This window comes from Diachasmimorpha longicaudata, chromosome 11 (assembly GCF_034640455.1).
Source record: "Diachasmimorpha longicaudata isolate KC_UGA_2023 chromosome 11, iyDiaLong2, whole genome shotgun sequence".
In the NCBI taxonomy this organism is placed as follows: Eukaryota; Metazoa; Arthropoda; class Insecta; order Hymenoptera; family Braconidae; genus Diachasmimorpha; species Diachasmimorpha longicaudata.
The window spans coordinates 4,690,651-4,709,650 of NC_087235.1; the positions used below are offsets into that span (position 1 = coordinate 4,690,651).

At 37.3% G+C, this 19,000-nt stretch overlaps 4 protein-coding genes across 8 annotated transcripts; 3 read left to right on the forward strand and 1 right to left on the reverse strand.

Moving 5' to 3' along the window:
- The first annotated feature begins 84 nt into the window (after positions 1–84).
- Positions 85–1,026, forward strand: LOC135167756 (protein SREK1IP1-like). The gene is made up of 2 exons (XM_064131277.1): positions 85–248; positions 365–1,026. Exon 2 carries the CDS (start codon positions 378–380, stop codon positions 846–848), a length of 471 nt encoding a protein of 156 aa, XP_063987347.1. The 5' UTR covers positions 85–248; positions 365–377; the 3' UTR covers positions 849–1,026.
- A 103-nt stretch (positions 1,027–1,129) lies between these two features.
- On the forward strand, positions 1,130–2,684 carry LOC135167753 (nitric oxide synthase-interacting protein homolog). 2 transcript variants are annotated; one of them, XM_064131275.1, is made up of 5 exons: positions 1,132–1,387; positions 1,516–1,627; positions 1,712–2,106; positions 2,179–2,287; positions 2,549–2,684. In XM_064131275.1, the coding sequence occupies exons 1-5, from the start codon at positions 1,212–1,214 to the stop codon at positions 2,618–2,620; spliced, it is 864 nt and encodes a 287-aa protein (XP_063987345.1). In that variant the 5' UTR covers positions 1,132–1,211; the 3' UTR covers positions 2,621–2,684. The 2 variants fall into 2 exon arrangements, with proteins under 2 accessions (XP_063987344.1, XP_063987345.1); XM_064131274.1 differs by having other exon boundaries at positions 1,130–1,387; positions 1,516–2,106.
- Positions 2,685–6,106: 3,422 nt separating this feature from the next.
- On the forward strand, positions 6,107–14,997 carry LOC135167697 (protein cycle-like). 4 transcript variants are annotated; one of them, XM_064131160.1, is made up of 14 exons: positions 6,109–6,469; positions 7,092–7,551; positions 8,951–9,253; positions 10,103–10,174; positions 10,824–11,061; positions 12,219–12,311; positions 12,506–12,620; positions 12,802–12,987; positions 13,355–13,607; positions 13,696–13,834; positions 13,910–14,028; positions 14,239–14,482; positions 14,576–14,729; positions 14,812–14,997. In XM_064131160.1, the coding sequence occupies exons 1-14, from the start codon at positions 6,454–6,456 to the stop codon at positions 14,991–14,993; spliced, it is 2,574 nt and encodes an 857-aa protein (XP_063987230.1). In that variant the 5' UTR covers positions 6,109–6,453; the 3' UTR covers positions 14,994–14,997. The 4 variants fall into 4 exon arrangements, with proteins under 4 accessions (XP_063987229.1, XP_063987230.1, XP_063987231.1 ...); XM_064131159.1 differs by having other exon boundaries at positions 6,107–6,469; positions 14,239–14,729; XM_064131161.1 differs by lacking the exons at positions 14,239–14,482; positions 14,576–14,729; positions 14,812–14,997 and having other exon boundaries at positions 13,910–14,032.
- A 214-nt stretch (positions 14,998–15,211) lies between these two features.
- Positions 15,212–18,978, reverse strand: LOC135167698 (dentin sialophosphoprotein). The gene is made up of 4 exons (XM_064131163.1): positions 18,205–18,978; positions 17,818–17,960; positions 17,387–17,594; positions 15,212–17,291 (listed from the first exon to the last, which is right to left on the reverse strand). Exons 1-4 carry the CDS (start codon positions 18,414–18,416, stop codon positions 15,362–15,364), a joined length of 2,493 nt encoding a protein of 830 aa, XP_063987233.1. The 5' UTR covers positions 18,417–18,978; the 3' UTR covers positions 15,212–15,361.
- Between the last annotated feature and the right edge of the window lie 22 nt (positions 18,979–19,000).

Consider the following 19,000-nt stretch of genomic DNA (forward strand, 5'->3'; position numbering starts at 1 on the left):
GATATTTATTTTTCATAATAAAAATTAGTCATTTTTGGAGAATTCTAATTTCGTATGTGCTTGATTCACATCACAACGATGGCGCCTCAGTAGCCCACAACAATATGGCCCTGTGGATTATCAACAATGTCAATTCTCCATAAATTTTATTTTTGTATTTTTATACGAGATTAACCAAGTAATTCAACGAAAAAAATTACGAGACTTAGAAAACGTCCATTTTTTAACGCAGACATTAACGAACAAAGGTATTTACACATTACGTTTTATGTACATAAAATCAGGTGCCTACTTTTGTCTATGACATTAAAATAATGACTTAAATTCGAGGAATTAAAACACTAATGAATGGACGTTTTTATAGGTCTAATTTGATAATGCAGTCCGATATAATATCGAAGCTCATCCCCCAGAACAAGGAGCAAGTGAGGCCGGCATGTAAAAAGTGTGGTTATGCCGGACACTTGACATATCAATGCAGAAACTTCATAAAAGTTGATCCCAACAAGGAAATTGTTTTGGACGTCAGCAGCACAAGCTCAGACAGTGATCAAAATTATGTGACACCACTCACTGAACTGCGAGAAAAGGAACTGAAGAAAAAATTGAAAGAAGCTAAGAAGGAAAAAAAAGGAAAACGAAGCAAGAAAAAGTCTAAGCACAAGAGCAGAAAACGTGAGTACACAACGAGTGAGTCTGATGATTCTGAGGACGAGTCCTCGTCTTCGGAGGACCAGGAGAGAAGTAGGAGAAAGAAGCAGAAAGACAAACGGAAAAAATCTAAGAACAAAAAACGAAGAAAGCACAACAGACAGACGACCTCGGATTCATCTTCTGAAGATGATTAATCAATTTAATTCGATGATTTAACCCCGGGTGTGAATTAATTGTGCCTCAATTGTTACTCAAATTGACTGAATATTGTTAAAACAACAATGAACAAGTGTAGGAAGGAATTGTTTCACATTTGCAATGGATAAAATAAAACTTCATGAAATAAAAATTATTTTAAATATTTCAAGCCAATATTTCACGTAAATATATCCAAAATTTTACCCATATCAGACCTAGGTAATACAGATCCCAATTTTACCGATTCCAGAGGCCCCACGGTCTGAAAGTCTCCCAAGATGTTGTCTGTTTATGATCTACATGCTCCTGTCATAACCAAATAACCTCTCAATTTACTCAAAAAAATCTCACGAACAAAAATGACGAGACACGCGAGAAATTGTACAGCAGGTGCAGTGTACACGTACCACGAGAAAAAAAAGGATGCAGCAGCATCTGGCTATGGTACAAATGCCCACAGAATTGGAAAGGACTCAGTGAAGGGATTCGATTGCTGTTGTCTGACTTTACAACCCTGTAGAAATCCCGTTATAACGTAAATTTAATTTTTTAATTTAAACATTGAACATATTTCATTGAAAATTGAGTGAGCTATTGACATTAGAAAATTACGGAACTAGAATTAAATGATTAAACATCAGATTAATTTTATTATCTTTGCAGTGCCGATGGTTACCTGTTCGACAAAGAAGCTATCCTAGAATACATATTAACGAAGAAAAAAGAGTATACACGAAAATTGAAACAATATGAATTGCAAAAAAATAAAGAAGAGGTGAGACTTAGAATTATTAATTACAAATCAATGATCAGTATCCCAACACTAGCGAATGAATGCGAACCTAATTATTTTATCCAGGAAGAATCTAACGAGAAAACAGCTACTGAAGAGCTCCAGAAACTTCAGAGCTTCTTCAAATTCGAGAAGAACATTGTTCCATCCAAGGACGATGCAAAACCCAGTCCATCAATATCGAATATGGCTGAGGGACGAGAGAAGACCCTACCAAGTTTCTGGATTCCATCTAAAACTCCAGAAGCAAAAGCTGCACCTCTCAAAAAACCTGAAAAGACAATCTATTGTCCTGTTAGTGATAAACCCCTAAAACTCAAGGATTTAATAAATGTCAAGTTCACGGAGGTGAAAGATCCCGATGACAAAAAATCACTCATTGTCAAGGAGGCCAGGTACATGTGTCCCATCACACACGATGTTCTCAGTAACAGTGTACCATGTGCTGTTATAAAAACTACGTAAGATGCATTAATTCATCGTTGCAACATGCATCGGTTTCATGATGACTAAAATATAATTTTTTATCACAGGGGAGATGTGATCACCATGGAGTGCTTCGAGAAACTTATAAAAAAGGATTGGGTCAATCCCTTGGACGGAAAAGTCCTTAAAGAGAGTGATATTATTCCTCTTCAAAGGGTAATTCTATTGACTCGAAAATATTTTCTGATAAAAATTGGCAAAAAATTCCCAGGCATTCTTATTTGAGTAGAGTCATGTTCAATCTCTCTTTGATTTTTGATAATTCATTTATAAATGATAATTTAATTATTGACAAAATATTGGAGGCTGTGGGAATGATCAAATGAATATTGAAATGATAAACGAAGAAAGGAAGTGAATAAAACGAAATCGTCCTTGATTTTTAAAAATTCATGACGAAATAAAATTCCGTTTCAGGGAGGAACTGGTTACTCAGCTGTCAATGACAACCTCGAGGGAAAACACGAGAGACCCGTGTTACAAGTATAAATTTAATACTTAAAATTCCATGAATGTATTATAGTGAATTTGAAATAAAGAGTAAAAGAACCAACGAAGTGAACCTAAGACTCCCTAATTAACCGGATGAAAAACGATGGTTGTAACTAGCTATTAATTCTCATCGAGATTCGACTCGAATGTTGATACAGATTTTGTATCTGCGGCTTAAGTGTTATGCAATATTCGACTTGCGTGCTAGAGCGCCGACGGCATGTGTTACCTCATACTGATAAAGTTTTGCACGATGCGGTCATTTTCCCACTGAATGAGACTCAACCAGGCTGCACACACACTTGAATCGAGAGATTTAACTTCCGAGTAATTTTCTCCTTTTTATCTTCTTTTTTTGTATTTATCTGCGTATCATCTTGTTTTTTTTTCTTTGATGCCGTTTACAATGAAGTAGAGGCCTTGAGGAAATTCTAATTCGTATTAATCTACGTCTCGTGTGGAATAAGTACATTAGACATTAATGACGGCCTAGGGAGAAATGCCCCACCAGGGGATCGAGCTGACAATTTGTTTAAAATATCCAATTCTATAATTGACGTAAAAATGGGATCTTTCTCCCAGAAATAATTTGCAAATTATTTAATTTTTTGAATCCCCTCATTTTTTTAGACAAATTTAATATCTTTTTCCCCCGGTAAAATCATTAAAGTGTACGTCATTACAAACTACGCTTCAAATGCAAATATTTTATACCCAAAGACGACCCTTCTCATCTGTCCACACACTGAAAGTCTTATAAATGCCACTCAGGCGCATCCCCTACCTAATTTTACTCTCAATAAACGCGTGACATGTGAACAAAAGGTGAATTAAGTCGATTCAGGGGGCTGAATTTTATTGAAATATAGGAGAATAACAGTTATAAATTGGCTCTGTTAACTATCCACCTTGTTACTGCGCGAAATGGAAGCCCTAGTGAAAATTCCCCTGGAATCGTCAAAACTGTCCTTGGAAAAATCGATCACTGAAGGTCGGAACTGATACCCAACATTTCCTGCATACATATCCGTATGAATGCTTGTCTGCATGTGCGTTGAAGGAAAGAAAAGGGGCAGAAAGGGATGTTTGAGATGTCCAGAAATTTTTCGAATTCAATTCACGATTATTACCAACAAAATTTTCAATCTCTCCAATTTGCATTTAACAACACATTATTATAAACAATGCTGGGTGAAAATGGACCGCTTGTTTAGTCAGAATCGTTTAATTTTATCGCTAAAATAAAAATTTCCTAACCGTGGGATATTTCATTAGTGATAGTTCATTTGGTTCCCGGGTCGTATTTTACCCCGATCGTTTCTACCTAAATGATTGTTTATTTACGGCAACTCATTGAATTTATATTTTGGGTTACCAGTAACAATGATGACGACTGATACAAAGAGAGTTTCTAAACGGACTGAGGGTTCTTTAGATTATGGGAAAAGAGAGAGAGAGCGAGAGACAGGGAGAGAGAGAGTGAGGGAGAGTCCAAGAGGAGGGGAGAAGGGAAGAGATCCGTCAACTGCAGCACAGTTGTACACGACGTTTACATAACTCTCTGTTGGGTCAAATTGTTGTATAGCTCGTGTTATCCGTTTTCGATTACGCAACTGGATATTCAGGAGCGTTCGCGCGCGATTCCGTGAACAAATATGTATCCTAACGTGCGTGATTTAATTGACATATTGTTTCAGTGAATCAATCCATTGAAACTTTGTCTCCAACAAAATTCTCCTCATCTCATTTACCCCTCCCTTATTCACCCAAAAATTCCTACCCTCAAATCTTAATGATGTAATGGTAATAATTTAAATGAGATTTCATCTCTTGTGTCAATAATTTTTATTCCTCCCTCTTAATCTGAAATGCACGTCTCGTCGAGCAATTGGCGAGCGCTGAGACAACAAATTAACTGCCAATTATTGATATCGAGTGAGTGGAGCTGACGTACCCAAGGATTTAATTCTTTATTCATCCTTTTGCCTGATGAAAAATAATTAGAAGATGCAGGGGATGAATACAAAAAAAAAAAACCGACAGTGGAGAAGAGGGAGGGGGGATTGTTCATCCAAGGAGAAAGGAAAGTATATCATTTCCACTGACCGGGTGTCGTTTTTCCAATCACTCCTGGAAACACCATCGAACCGGAGGAAAAAGAGAATAGACGAAAAAGTTAGTCCCTTCGAGGGGTTTCGAATTTCTACGGTCTGAGAAAGTGTGAAGAGAAAATAATAAAAATTAAGGGACAAATTAGTTTACTGAGGTGAAAAAATTATTAATATGTATAATTAAAAATAAATATTCTTACTCCATCAATTGTACATCATTCTATCTACATGAATAATATATTTTTGTATTGATAGACTGACACTGTAATAATGAACAACCCGAAAAATCTCCCAATCAACAAAAACAACAATAAGCCCTATTTTCATTGAATGATGAATGCAGTCGATTAATGGGGTACGAGCTTGACAAACAAAAAAAAAATCCGGGGATAACGTGGTCACTTCAAACGTGCGCCCCACAATCACCCGACGATAATGACGTTGGCTACATCTACAGGATAAACACATCCAACTGCATCCCTCTTTACCTTAATCAACGTTAATTAATACCGGTACAATCCATTGCATACGCATCCACAACTAATCCCATGTAACCTTCAGTTCCATCCCCTTCTCCCCCCCCCCCCCGCCTCTTTCAGTCTCAGTCTCTCTTGCAGAATCCGCCCATTGACATATGATTTTGATACTTTTCCTCATATGAAATTCAGAGGTAGAGTTGAAGAGGCGAAATATCCAAGAAAAAAAAAACAGTCGAGGGGAAAACTTTTAAGGGTTCTATATTGTATGACAATAGAGACATCGCGTCATTTATTTGCATTTCTTATTCGTTCTCTGGTGGTGGAAGAGATAGGAAAAAAATATTCATTTTTATCTCGTTTTAGTAATTATCATGCGAAAAGCATTTCCTAAAATTCAGATTAAGAATTTTAATTGGTAAATATTTCCTAAAAATAATTGGAAGTGCCGAATGGTACGAAGTTCAATAGAACATCCCTTCCACCTTCCAAATCATCCCTAAGAATTCGCCCTTTAAATATCTCGATCGCAATTTTTTTAATTCACCCAATCCCTCAATTCGTTCATTTATATGATACCCTAAATTCCATTCATATTATTCTCAATTTTCCGGAAAACTGTCAGTGATTATTTGTGACAGATTGCCGATAATCAGTGGCATGCCCCTGAAAATGAAAACTTCCTTTTTTCTTTTCTCCCGGAATATCATGAACACACGTGAGGGCTGTCCTCACGAGAGGAGTGTCGGCCATCCACCCTCCCCATCTGCATTGATGGGTGTTATTCTCTTGCATCGCAACTACAACTCGCGAGTGGGGTGCACATCAGGGCGGTTTTAGTCCACTCCCACCTGCGGCGTACTCCGGCGCTGTGCGATAAGCGCGAAGGCAATAGTCCCAGGTAGTTCAACAGATATCTTACATTGACCACGTGGCTTCTACCACGCTCGTGTGCCCACAGCGCTCAAAGCACTGGAGGTCTCCACCTTTCCCATCGTGAGTTTATAGTTTAGTTTCCGCGTACTCAACCGCCGGTCAACAGTCATTATCGTGTTATAACAATTGTGATAAGGGAAGTGGAGGGAATTTTTTAAAATAACATTTCACGTGACACCTGTTGGATAATTTAACAAAAAACTGGAGGAGCCCGGGAGATATCACCTTGTCCTTATCAGGGGAGGGTGGCGAAGGAGCATCACAGAGGGACAACAATGCGGAACTACCCCCTAACATCACGTGCTGGATGTACAGCCTCTTCCGTAAGAAAATGAGAACGCTAATTTAATTCTATTCAGAAGCTCTTTTTTTCAATCGAGAAAATCATGTTTTTTCATTCACATTTTTTGGGCATTTTTTTTCACCCGCTTTTTTGTCGTTAATAATTTTTTTTTATTTCCCAAGTTACAATATTAAATGAAGAGAAAACACATTGAAGATCAATTTTTTAAAATCAGTTTATCAACCTTTTCTTTCCCTGTCTAACAGAATTATCTCCCCAATAAAAAGACTTCCCCCAAGAATCAGTATCCCGATGTCAAATAATAGACAGAAAAATTTATATTCCAGCAAAATAAAAAATAAAAATGGTCCAATCTATATTTTCCTGTAATCAATTACACCATGGGGTCACCCGTTCATCTGCCATCTTCCCATTAATTTCAAAATCTCAAAAGGGATTAACTGAGAATACGCTGCACTTCGAACATTGCGCAAATCTGTACACGTATCTGCACGCGGCCTCTCACATTACCCCCTCCTCCCCCTCACCATCTCTATCACACTATCAGTTATCCATAGATATACAATCACGAGTAGTTGAAAGAGTCGCATCAATCGTCCAATTGAAATAATTATTCGTATAATTTTTTTGTCATCCGAAAGATGAAAACAGATTGTTGTCGAACGGGGGGACAGGTGTCGATGATCTCACCGGGTATTCTGATGATCAAATGGTCGATGATACCGCCAATAATCATCGATCACTGAACCATAGTTTGTGTATCAACAGCTGCAATACACCAAGTACTGAGGAAGTTAACAAGTGTGACATAGACAAAGTGACTGACAGTAGAACAACTGACGGTCTGGATCAACTATTAAATTTTCATCGCACAAATAATAATAATAATCGAGACATGGTGGCACAAGACATGGCCCAGAGCTACAATCAGCTCTTTCATGCTGCCCAGGAACCCCAGGATTTTGTATCCCTGGAGGAGCTCAGGCCGCAAGTACATCATGAACAAAATATTGTTATATCCAATGGTACACCTATTTATCTCAATGAACGAGATAATGAACACGGACTGAGGACATATTTCAATCTCGCAACGCTCCCAAAGTAAGTGATATCAATGTGTCATCAATATTTTAATTGCTAATTAGTTGGTAATTCATAATTCAACAAGTCAATAAAAAAATCTCTTCGTCTGGTAAAATTAATTTTTAAAAAACCGCAAATTCTATCCGTAAAAATGTAAAAGTTCATTGCACGATTCCATTTACCCCTAATATGAAATGGAAAATAATGTTAAAAACGTGTGATCGTGATGTCGTGACACTGCGGTAAGTACTGGGTCAATCGTGGGGACAAGCGTCGCGTCATCGACGCGCGACGGTAGCACGAGCCCCACACTTTACTCTATTTTCTTCTTCGCTGATCGTTAATTTTCTTTTTTTTTCTATCATTTGACAATCGTGTGTGCGCATACGAGGATACGATTTAAATTGTCGTAGATTTATTTCCCGCTTGTTTCTCCTGATTTTTAACTGGTGCATTATGCAACACAAAGCCGATAGAACCCCGGTGAGATTAGTCATGAGGGGTCTGTTAGATTTTTCAGTCTGCCTGCATCAGCAATTCACGAGATAGAGATTTTTTTCTTCATTTTTTTCCATTTCAATTTCACTTGTGCCCCTTTACCGAACTGATCAGAAGGGCGGTAGAATTGTTGAGTGATATTTTTATACGTCGAAAGGGACAGTAAAATAAACTCATTTTAGTAAAATACATTTTTAGTTTGAGAATAAAATCTCTGAACTCTCATTAAAGCCCTATTTGCTTGAAAATTTCCCAACATTTAATCCACAAGTACTTTTAACAAATTATAATTAATAATAATGGCAATTGGCTGCTGCCAACGACATTGTCTTATCATTAATAAATTCAATATAGTTGAGATCGTTAGATCGTTATACTAAAATGAGTTTTTCATTGCGCTGAGTCAGTTGCATCATGATTGATACACACGGAACTCATGAGTTGGAATAGTGTGGCGTTTATCAACGGATAAGTATCATCAGCATATCACCCATTCCGAGTGTATCAACTTGACGGCCTTGATTCCCCACATTTTTCCCTGTAAAAAAATCCTCACGATGTATTGCCAATTTATGTGAATATATTTGTCGATCGAGCCACGTAAAAATTACATTTAATTACATTTTTTTTCTCTACTAGTATTAAAGCGACTAATTCTCGTGAATCACATGAAAAAAAAAACCAATTAATTCGTGGTATTGTCATCTTTCGATTACTGTGAATGGACTCGTCATGAAATATTTATCACTGCAAAATCATTGATTCCATAGGATCATTCGAGCAACTACAAGATCCAGGATAAAAGCAAATGAAATTTGAAAAGAAAAACAACTATTAGAAATTTCTTGAAAGTTGAGGATCAATTTTATCAGAATTTCCAATATTATGAGTTTGAATGTATTTAAATTCTCTTTAATAGTGAAATCAGAACCCAGAATGCATCAATCGACGGAGACAAATCCCTAGCACCCACTTCAACGTCCCCAATCTCTCCACCAACAAAAACTGAACTAATAGGAGAAACGAATAAGCAAACCCATCACCAGGGTGATAAACCCTCTAACACGTCAATAATGCACATCGGTCAACAGCCAACAGTATCTAGTCATCGAAATCATCACCAACAGAGACGTCATCCCAAGCAATTTGAGAAAAGTGATTCAGTGAGTGAACACCCCAACGATTACTCACCGGGTTCCCGAAAAAGAAAGCTCTCCAGTCAGTAAGTAATTTCTATCTTTTTACGAATGTCATTTAACAGCTGATTAACTTGAATGACCTCCCACAATTCGGTATTTCTGGAATTTTCTTGGATCATCTTAAAAATCAAATTGACAACGATTTTATAATAATTTTGTATTGCTAATATTGTCCCAACATTAAACTCTAATCATTCCATAATTGCCAATCAAAGTGAATCAAAACATCAAAGACTGTGGCCTTTGCGATTCTCACGGGATGTATCTGATCCCTCGTTCCAGCCGGTTGATTCTACTCGAGGGGCCCTTACACTTGACCTGCAACCCATCAAGAAATACCCCGCACCTAACATACGAAGAAATTTCGTATCGACAGAACTACGCGCTCATATACCGTATGAGAAACCCCTCAACAGTCTCTACGTTTGTTTATACGACATTCTGCTCGCGTCGTGGTTGCAGACCCCCCGGGGGACCGAGGGGTGTAAAGAGAGGGAATAATGACGAAAGTGAAGCACCATAAGCGACAATGTATTCACCCCTGTTAACTTGAGTTCTAGAAATTTGCGGAAACTTAAGTCAAAGTGAAAATGTACAAACACGTCATAGAGGCATTCTTTTTTTCTCCGGAATGTTTCCAACTTCTTAGGAATGTCAGTGATTGTTAGTGCTAAATCCTGAATTATTACACAGAATAAAAAATTTCTCCTGAATTTTTAATGACACCCAATCGTCATAAGTTTTCGTCGGGAATTTAGAGAATTTCAGTGATACAAATCTTTCTAGCATCAGGCACAAGAATTTTTCAAATCCAGTTGATTAATATTTATTCCCAGCATCAGGACTAATTTACTTATTGATTTTTTTTTCAGGGATGAGAGTGATATCCTGGACGATACCACAGACGACTCAAAATCCTCTCGAACCAATACCGACAGTAAAAAGTGAGTACAACATCGATTATGAAATATTTTTCTTTTCACATCGCGTAATTCATTAAAGCACCGAGTCTAGGTAATAAGTTTACTATTAAGTAACTTGACACTGAAAAATGCAGATACGCATTTAATGACAATTGTAACCTTGGCCTACCTTGACTCCTCAACAACGCAAGTTGGCTTCGTGACGTTAACGGACTCTGACAAAGCCCAGTCGATGAAGCAAGAGTCTACAAAGAGGATCATGGAATTGTGTCAATGAATATTTTGTTACAAAATGGAAGAAGACGGAAGAAGATTATTTTCTTGGGAGAGAAATTAATTATTTTTAGGAGTTTCCAGTTTCTCCACGTCAAATACACAAATATTACAATTATGTTGAATTGTGGTATGAAAATGTTACACTTTAAATAAATTTCTTTAATAATTATCAACATGTAGAATTATTCCAGATTATTTTACATAAATCTAATTTTTTGATAAAATTTTATAAAATAAATTCTCCCAAGAAAATGATTGCTTGGATTATTTGTCAACAGTGTGCCTTTATTCATACCCTCGATTAACTCCTGACATTTTAATAAAAAATAAAATTGACCCCTGGAATAAAAGGATCAGTTATCCCGGAAAAATCAATTCCATAATCATCTTTCAGGCAAAACCACAGTGAAATTGAAAAGCGTCGTCGTGACAAGATGAACACCTACATAACCGAGCTATCATCAATGATCCCAATGTGTCACGCAATGTCCCGAAAGCTCGATAAACTAACTGTCCTCCGTATGGCTGTCCAACACTTGAAAACTATTCTCGGAGCAGTTACCTCGTACTCGGAGGGTCATTACAAGCCGGCCTTTCTGAGTGATCAAGAATTAAAGACCCTCATTCTGCAGGTAAATCACGCAATTGCGACAACACCCGTAGGAAAGAGACAAGTGGTACCTGTAGCGCTAAGGGGGTAATAAACGCTCAAACAGGCGAGAAAAAAAATTCAATAAAAATTTGTACCAGAAAAGAAAAACGTAAAAATGAAATTTCGAAATGTAATACGCAACTGACGTAAAATAGAATTGAAAAATGTCAGCCGAAGCTGACATTGTATTTACTATTCTCGGTATTTCCCCATCAAATTCCAAATTTTCTTAAGGATTTTTTTTTATTTCCTTTGAGACTTTAATTTTCAGATGCAACAAAAATTTAATTTTCCTCCGTCTGAAAACACATGTACCACCAATCCAAGTTCCGTTTGACGCTCAAACTTATTTCTTCTGTGATTCTGAGCATCTGTAGGACTTCTCCAGTACCCAACTACCCAACTAAATTTCACGATTGCACAACAACGAGTAACATTACAGATACTCGTGTATCCATGAATACCCGCTTATTAATTTATCATTGTTTTTTTTTATTCCCCCGCCCCTCGATTCCACGCTGATATGAAACACAGTATTTTTCAATAAACGTGGGTAATGACGTTATCTATAAATCTAAGGCTTTCACATGGGCTAACAGAGGTATTAGGTACTGTAACATTGGTACATATCCTGGACCACACCCAGGAATACCAAAATACCAGTATACCTTATGTTTAATGCGATTGTTCTAACAGATGGGTATATATAGATAGAATTGGATCAAGTGGCCTCAACAACTCGCATATCCGTCTATTTTATATACCTATAGTTTATATGTACATACAGCATTATGTAGTGTAATCGTTGAACTGCGCTACGGTTCAATGACTGCGAAAATAGATATAAAATTTCTTTCTTACGTGGAGTTCATTGGGAGGGAGGTATTATGCGCGTGTATAGGCACGACCTTTCTTTTCCCTTTCTATGCTTGCCATTTACCCGTGCGCTAGAACTACGGCTTTTGATGATAAAAGATTTTCATACATCAGTGGAATTTAATTGATCGTAAATTTCACGAGTTCAGATGCTGAAGTCTGTTATTAACTTGTAGTTAAAAATGACTTTTGATTTATTTTTACTGTCATTTTGGTGGTAAATTATGATAGATAACGTGGGGTCATTGAATTTCATTATAGGCAGCTGAAGGCTTTGTTTTTGTTGTTGGCTGTGATCGAGGAAGAATTTTGTATGTCTCAGAATCTGTTTCAAAGACACTCAATTATTCTCAGGTATGAGATTTAATGCTCCTGGTTGAGGATATCCAAACACTTGATGAATCTGTAGATAATGCATAGATCAGCCTAATTTTCGTGGATATTAATTTAATGAAAAAATAAATATCAATAGTCCTTGGATATCCTTAACAAATAATTTGAAATTATCAGAGATAAAAGAGAGGGATAAATTGCATCTCATTTTTCAGGACGAATTGTTGGGTCAGAGTTGGTTTGACATACTACATCCCAAAGACGTTGCAAAGGTGAAAGAGCAACTGTCATCCGAGCACAGCCCCCGGGAACGATTGATAGACGCTAAGAGTGAGTCTTCATTATTACTACATTTAATAACTACTCCTCTCAAAATGTCAGCCCATTTGATATTTTATTATATGAAATTTTATCGGAATGTACGCTTACGCGATAAATTGACATTTGAAAAATTTCATAATCACGAGTGTACACCGATGTACTCAATATTTCATTCGTTTAATTGAATCAGCTATGCTACCAGTGAAAACAGATGTCCCCCAGGGTGCTACGAGACTAGGTCCCGGCGCAAGGCGATCATTTTTCTGCAGAATGAAGAGAAAAGCCGATAGTTCAACCAATTGCGGAGAGTCTCAAGTTAAAGAGGAGGCTGACACAACGACCGGAGGACACAGGAGAAAGAAACAACAGAATTCAGGTGATATTTACATTCGTAAAAACACCAGACGAAAAAATATTCTTAACAAAAATTCAACAGTATGAGAAATGCCTCGTCTCCCACTTTCTCCCCCCAAAAATTATTTTGAAAATACTGGACATCAGTTAACGATCAACTCGACTGATTCAAGAATACTTCACACATGTGTCTATAAACATCAATGGAATAAATTCCTCCTCCGCGCAGTGGAAAATTCCGATCAAAGGGCTCACAGAAGCCCAAGAATCTTTTGTTGGATCTCTATGGAGAACTTACGACCGGCTTAACATTCCTATCTATTTTTTTATGAACATTCAAGTCTCAGGATTATTTCCACATGTGAAATAAATGGTAAATTCAATTTTAGATTGGAAATACTGTGTGATACAATGCACAGGCTACCTCAAGTCCTGGGCACCAGCGAAAATGGGAGCTGATCAGGAGCAAGAAGGGGAAGGCCTAGAGGGCGAGAATTGCAATCTCTCGTGTCTAGTTGCTGTTGGTAGAGTAACACCGAGTTTACTTGAACTTTCACTAGGTATGGGATTACCGAAGCTCAATACCATCATGTTTGTGACTCGCTACGCCATCGACGGAAAATTTATCTTTGTCGATCAGATGTATGTAATCCAAATGAATAGTGGAGTAGGATTTGAATAGAAATATGCACATGATAATTCTGATGTTTTTTTTTCTTTCGAATCCCAGAGCGACGCTTGTTCTGGGATTTTTACCGCAGGAGCTACTGGGGACTAGTATGTACGAGTATTATCATCACGATGATATTCCACATCTCGCTGAATCGCATAAGACTGCACTACAAACGACAGACCATATAACGACACAGGTAAAAACAAATTATGATGAATTATTCATTGGTGAATTCGTTGGATAATCGTTTTTGTTTTATCGATCTTTCTAGGTGTACAGGTTTAGAGCAAAAACAGCGAGCTTTGTTCGACTACAGTCCGAATGGTTTGCATTTAGAAATCCATGGACCAAAGATATCGATTACATCATTGCCAAGAACTCAGCGATATTGTAATTCTACTTTTTCTTCTATCCTAAGAGTTTCCAATTTTGTTTTTAAAATTATCAATGGGAAAAGAAATTCTAAATATTTATAATGCCTTTTAGTTTGAGGAAATAACGTAGAAAACTCAGTTTTAAAAAATTCCATAATTTCCCCACATTTTATTTTTAATATTCGAAAATGTTCCCGATATTGATAAATTATCTCGTACCCCATAGTTGTGACGCAGGACAAGTGGAAAGCAGTGCAGCCCCACGATCCGAGGGCTCAAGTGTCCAAGGAAACTACGATTACTTTGCTCAGAGTAACGGTGGTCTCGAGAGATTAATCTCTAGTCATGTGGAAGTAAGTAAAATAGGAAGGAGAATAGCCGAAGAAGTGCTAGATCATCAAAGGCGGAATGAGGACTCCTCATCAAGCAGTCCAACCCCCACACCTGATCGTTTCTTGCTCAATACTGAGGTCTGTCACCCCATGCTAAGCGATTTACACCGATTTACTCGTTATCCAAACAGATCTAGTTATTTTTTTCGTTCACTAAATATTTCGCTTCAGATTACAACGCCCACGACAACGACTGTTACTTCACCAGAAACAATGCAAGAGGGCGAATCGGGGGTCAATAGTGATAATAGTAGCAGTAACACAGCGTCGACATTCAATCATATCAGAAACAATGTTCCATTGAACAGTATTTCCAGTGAACAAGGTTTGCATTTATCTCGTGCATTAAATAATGCGACAAAATTTTGGAAAAAATAATAATTTAACGCATTGCTGCCTTTCTGCAGTACCTTGCGATGGAGATTTGTTGGATGTAATTGGTGCAACAGCAATGAACGACTCACCAACACCTCTAACTTCAGATTGCAACGATGAAGCAGCAATGGCAGTGATTATGAGCCTATTAGAGGCTGATGCTGGGTTAGGTGGTCCTGTTGATTTTTCAGGACTACCCTGGCCCCTTCCCTAATTTGTATGTATGTCAAATCATATGTCCCCTGACTGTGTGCTGTGTGACCCTGATAAATAATAAAATAGGGAACAATTTCTTTTAGTACAAATTCAATATAATCTCATTAGTTTTTAAGTTATTAATTTTTGCGAATGAATTTACCAAAGTTGAGTGATATTTTGGTGCGATCAATACCGTAAGAATGGTTTTGTCATTACTTCAGTTAAAGTTGAAAATAAGATTCTATTCTTAGTTATTTATATTACGTTTATGTACAGATAAAAAATAAGTAATTGAAAAGAAAAAACACGATGCAGGATTCTTGGTGTCGCTGGTTCAAGTTTTTAACAATTGTGTTATTCTTTTTTATTTATTTATTCCCCTCATCATTCACTGAATTTCTTCTTGGATTTTTTTCTCGGTGGTGCGTCGTCAATATCAGAGGCCTCACGCTTAATGCTCGAATCAATGTCTTTTCTCCTTTTTTTCTCTTTTTCACTTCCCTCGCTCTTTACGACACTCAATTCCCGCTTTATTCTAATATCTCCGAACGTATCAATACGTTCACTCGACGTAAGGGTGTCACTTCGCTTACGTTTCCTCGACGGCATGCTCTCCACGTCCGAGACGTTAGGCTCCTGCTTAATCGTTATGTTCGTGAAGAATACAGATTCTTCTCTTTTAACTAATAATTTTGTTTTTATGGAGCACGTGTCACTGAGTTCGTTGTCTTCAACTGAAGGTAGTTTTGACTTCGATGATCGTTTCTTCATCTTCGCAGGTTTTGCAGGGGATGTGCCAGGTGCATCTTCACTCCTCTCATCTCTCGCCTCTACCTCCTCACTGACGTCCTCTACCTGCAGATTGGTTATTTCTTTGGATGAACCGCTCACATCAACTGATTTCTCCTTCTTGATCTTTATGGGAAGATCAGGATGCAGCTCTTCCTCAGATCGTTCAGATTTTTTCCTCTTCTTCTTCTTCTCCTTCTTAACTTTTTTGGGAATGTCTACATCACCGTCTTCCTCGGTTACTGTTCTAGATCTCCTAGGTTTCTCTTCCTCAGATTTTATGTGCTTTGCATGCAGCAACATTTGTACTGATTCATGTTCGACCTCTGCATCGTTTGATACATTTTTTGACTTTTTTTTCAGAGAATTCGAATTCGGGAGATTTTCTACCTGAGCATCGTCTTCCTCTTCGATTTTTCGAACGAGCATGAACGAGGCAAAATCATCATCACTGTCAACATCTTCATTTTCTGTGTTATTCTTCTTTTTACTAGACTTATCTATCGGGAAATTTGTCTCGTTGTCCTCGAGAGTCATTTTACCACATTTATTTTCACTGTTTATCTGGGATTGTTCAGATTTTAAATTGGAAATATCTTTCATTTCATTACTATTTTGGGAGTTACCGAATGGAACGTCATCGTCAGAACCATTCGAATCCTGCTGCACTAATGTATTGAGAGATTGCGCAGGAGATGATAATTTTTTGATTGGTTTAATAGAAAATGGTAGCTCATCATCGGACGTATCCGAATTGGCAGTTGTATTATGATTTTTTCCGCTGTTGTTCACTGTTTCTTCGGACTTTACCGAATTTAATCCTTTTTGAATATTTTGTGAATTTCCATTCAAAAAAGGAACATCGCTGTCTGAATCGTCAAAACTCGGAACTTTTTTCACTGACTTCTTAGAAATTTTTTCAGGTGATGGCGATTTCTCAACCGATTTATCGATATTCGGAATTTTTTTTGGTGTTTCTTTTTCAATATATTTATTAGAAAATGGCACTTCATCGTCTGAATCATCAGAACTATCAAATAAAATTTTCCCTCTATCAGAAATCGTGCTGCTTCTCCTCACAGCAGTTTTGGATTTATCAGGAGTAGTGGAAGTCTTCGGTGAATCTGTAGAATCACTACCCAAGCCTCCAATATCCAGTTTAGTTGTCCCACTCTTCTTGGACAGTTCTTTCTTTCTGGATTTATCAAAAACAGGTGTTTGAATGTCTGAATCAGATGAGGAGCTAGAATCTTCAATTTTTCCATTTCTATGGTCCGTAATTTTTTTATCAGCCTTATCAGAAGTGTCCTGAATCTTTTGGAATTTCGGTGCCTCCACGCTTTCTCCCTCAGACTCTGAGCTGCTCTCTTCATTCACTGTTGAAGAAAATTTCGGTTTCATGTCAATCTTCGATATTTCCCCATCCTCATTCTCATCACTCTTAAAACCCTCAGAAGAGGCGTCTTCATCCGCAAATCTGCTGTGTTTCCTCGATTTTTCCAGTGCTATCTCATCAGCACAATCACTGGACAGAAAAAAAATCGATTAAAACAGTTCAATTCCATAATATACTGTGAGCATAAAAATCAATTGTACGTGATATAGCAACTGTTTAATTACCTAGCCACTAGTTCCCCTCTAATGAAGGGTAATTTACCCCTTCCAGGTTTCAAGTCCATTAGCTGAACGCTAAATGTGACCTCATCTCCAACGCTCATATGATTTCCCTCCCAATCCTTTCCCTCATGATCCTTCCTTGGTATTGAAACATTAAAAGCCTTGTGTACCAAGACACCAAGATGATTGGCAGGTTTTTTTATTATGACACCTGCAGAAATGAATATCATCAATAAATAGTTCAGGATAATAAAGTAGGTGAGGGAGAATGAGGCAAAGTCAATCTTTTCAATCAGCCACGAATGACTTTGGATCTGGAACTATATAAAATAATCTTCTCCTCGTGGAGAACTGGAAAATTTCATTTACTTCACAGACAGAATGATCAAAAAAATTAATTTTCCTTTCCTCCCTTCACCAATGAATTATTTTACCTTTGAGAACATGTCCAACTTTTGGTCTGAATACGTAAAAATCTGCCTCTATGTCAACATGACAAGAGAAAGAGTCATACAGCATAGCTGCTCTTTCAGACAATAATTTTGGGTTTTTGTAGGATAGCAAAAGCCCATGTAGCCTGAAAAACAATATAAAAAACATAAACACTTGAAATATCTTTCAATATTTATGTCTCATCAATTTCTGAAGACGCAACATAATTTTTTCAAATTAGTGAATGTTGGAAAATTTGTGAAGACTATTCGAAAAGGTTAGAATGCTATTTCAACTTCGGGCTGTAATTATTCAACGATAATTCAACGTAAAATAATTAATGATGCAAAATCGTGGAAAATTAAACAAACTAGTAATGTAATCCGTACTTATCGTCATAATGATTGAGCTCATCTCCGAGGATGTCCTGCAGTGATTGTTTCAAGTTTCCCAATTGACAAGGATGCAAAGCGATGTGTCTCTGTGTCTTTATAAGATGCACCTGAGATTTTTTGTCATTGACAAGTGCTGTTAGTTCCTCCATTGACCAGGTAATCCTCGTGGTCTTCATGGACCCCATTGATAATGATTTTTTTGTCATCCTCGTGGCTTTTATATCACTCAGAGCACTGAACACGTTTCAGCACTGCCATGTGCACGTTTATTTTCACTCAACGAGTCACGAGATAACACGATAATACCCGAAGTTTACCCGAACGACAGAATCAAATGTTGACTAGACAACTACGCGGAGTTGCTAAAGATTTTATAGGAATTTAGGGAAATTAAACTTATTATTAAATGTCATCGGGGTTTTCCATGAAATTCCTTTCATTTTTGTATTAAAAAATTAAGTGGAAAATCTATTAACCTCTCTAAATGTCGTGATTTCGCAAAATAACAATGGATGAAATCAATAATCGCCAGTTGATTGTCGTACTTCGACAATTACTCATCGTTGTTAAACGTAAAAATCGCCTCATAAACATTCACTTGAGCCCTCGAAAATTCATAAAAATAACGCAACAGAATTCCCACCAAGTTGAGAGACAATTCGCATTATTGCTATTAAAATGTCTCTATTAACAAATAAACAGCGCAAAAATTAATAACTCACATAGTTCCAAAGACCCCACTATTCACAGAGATCTCGTCGCCACATACTCATATAAAAACCGGAGAAAA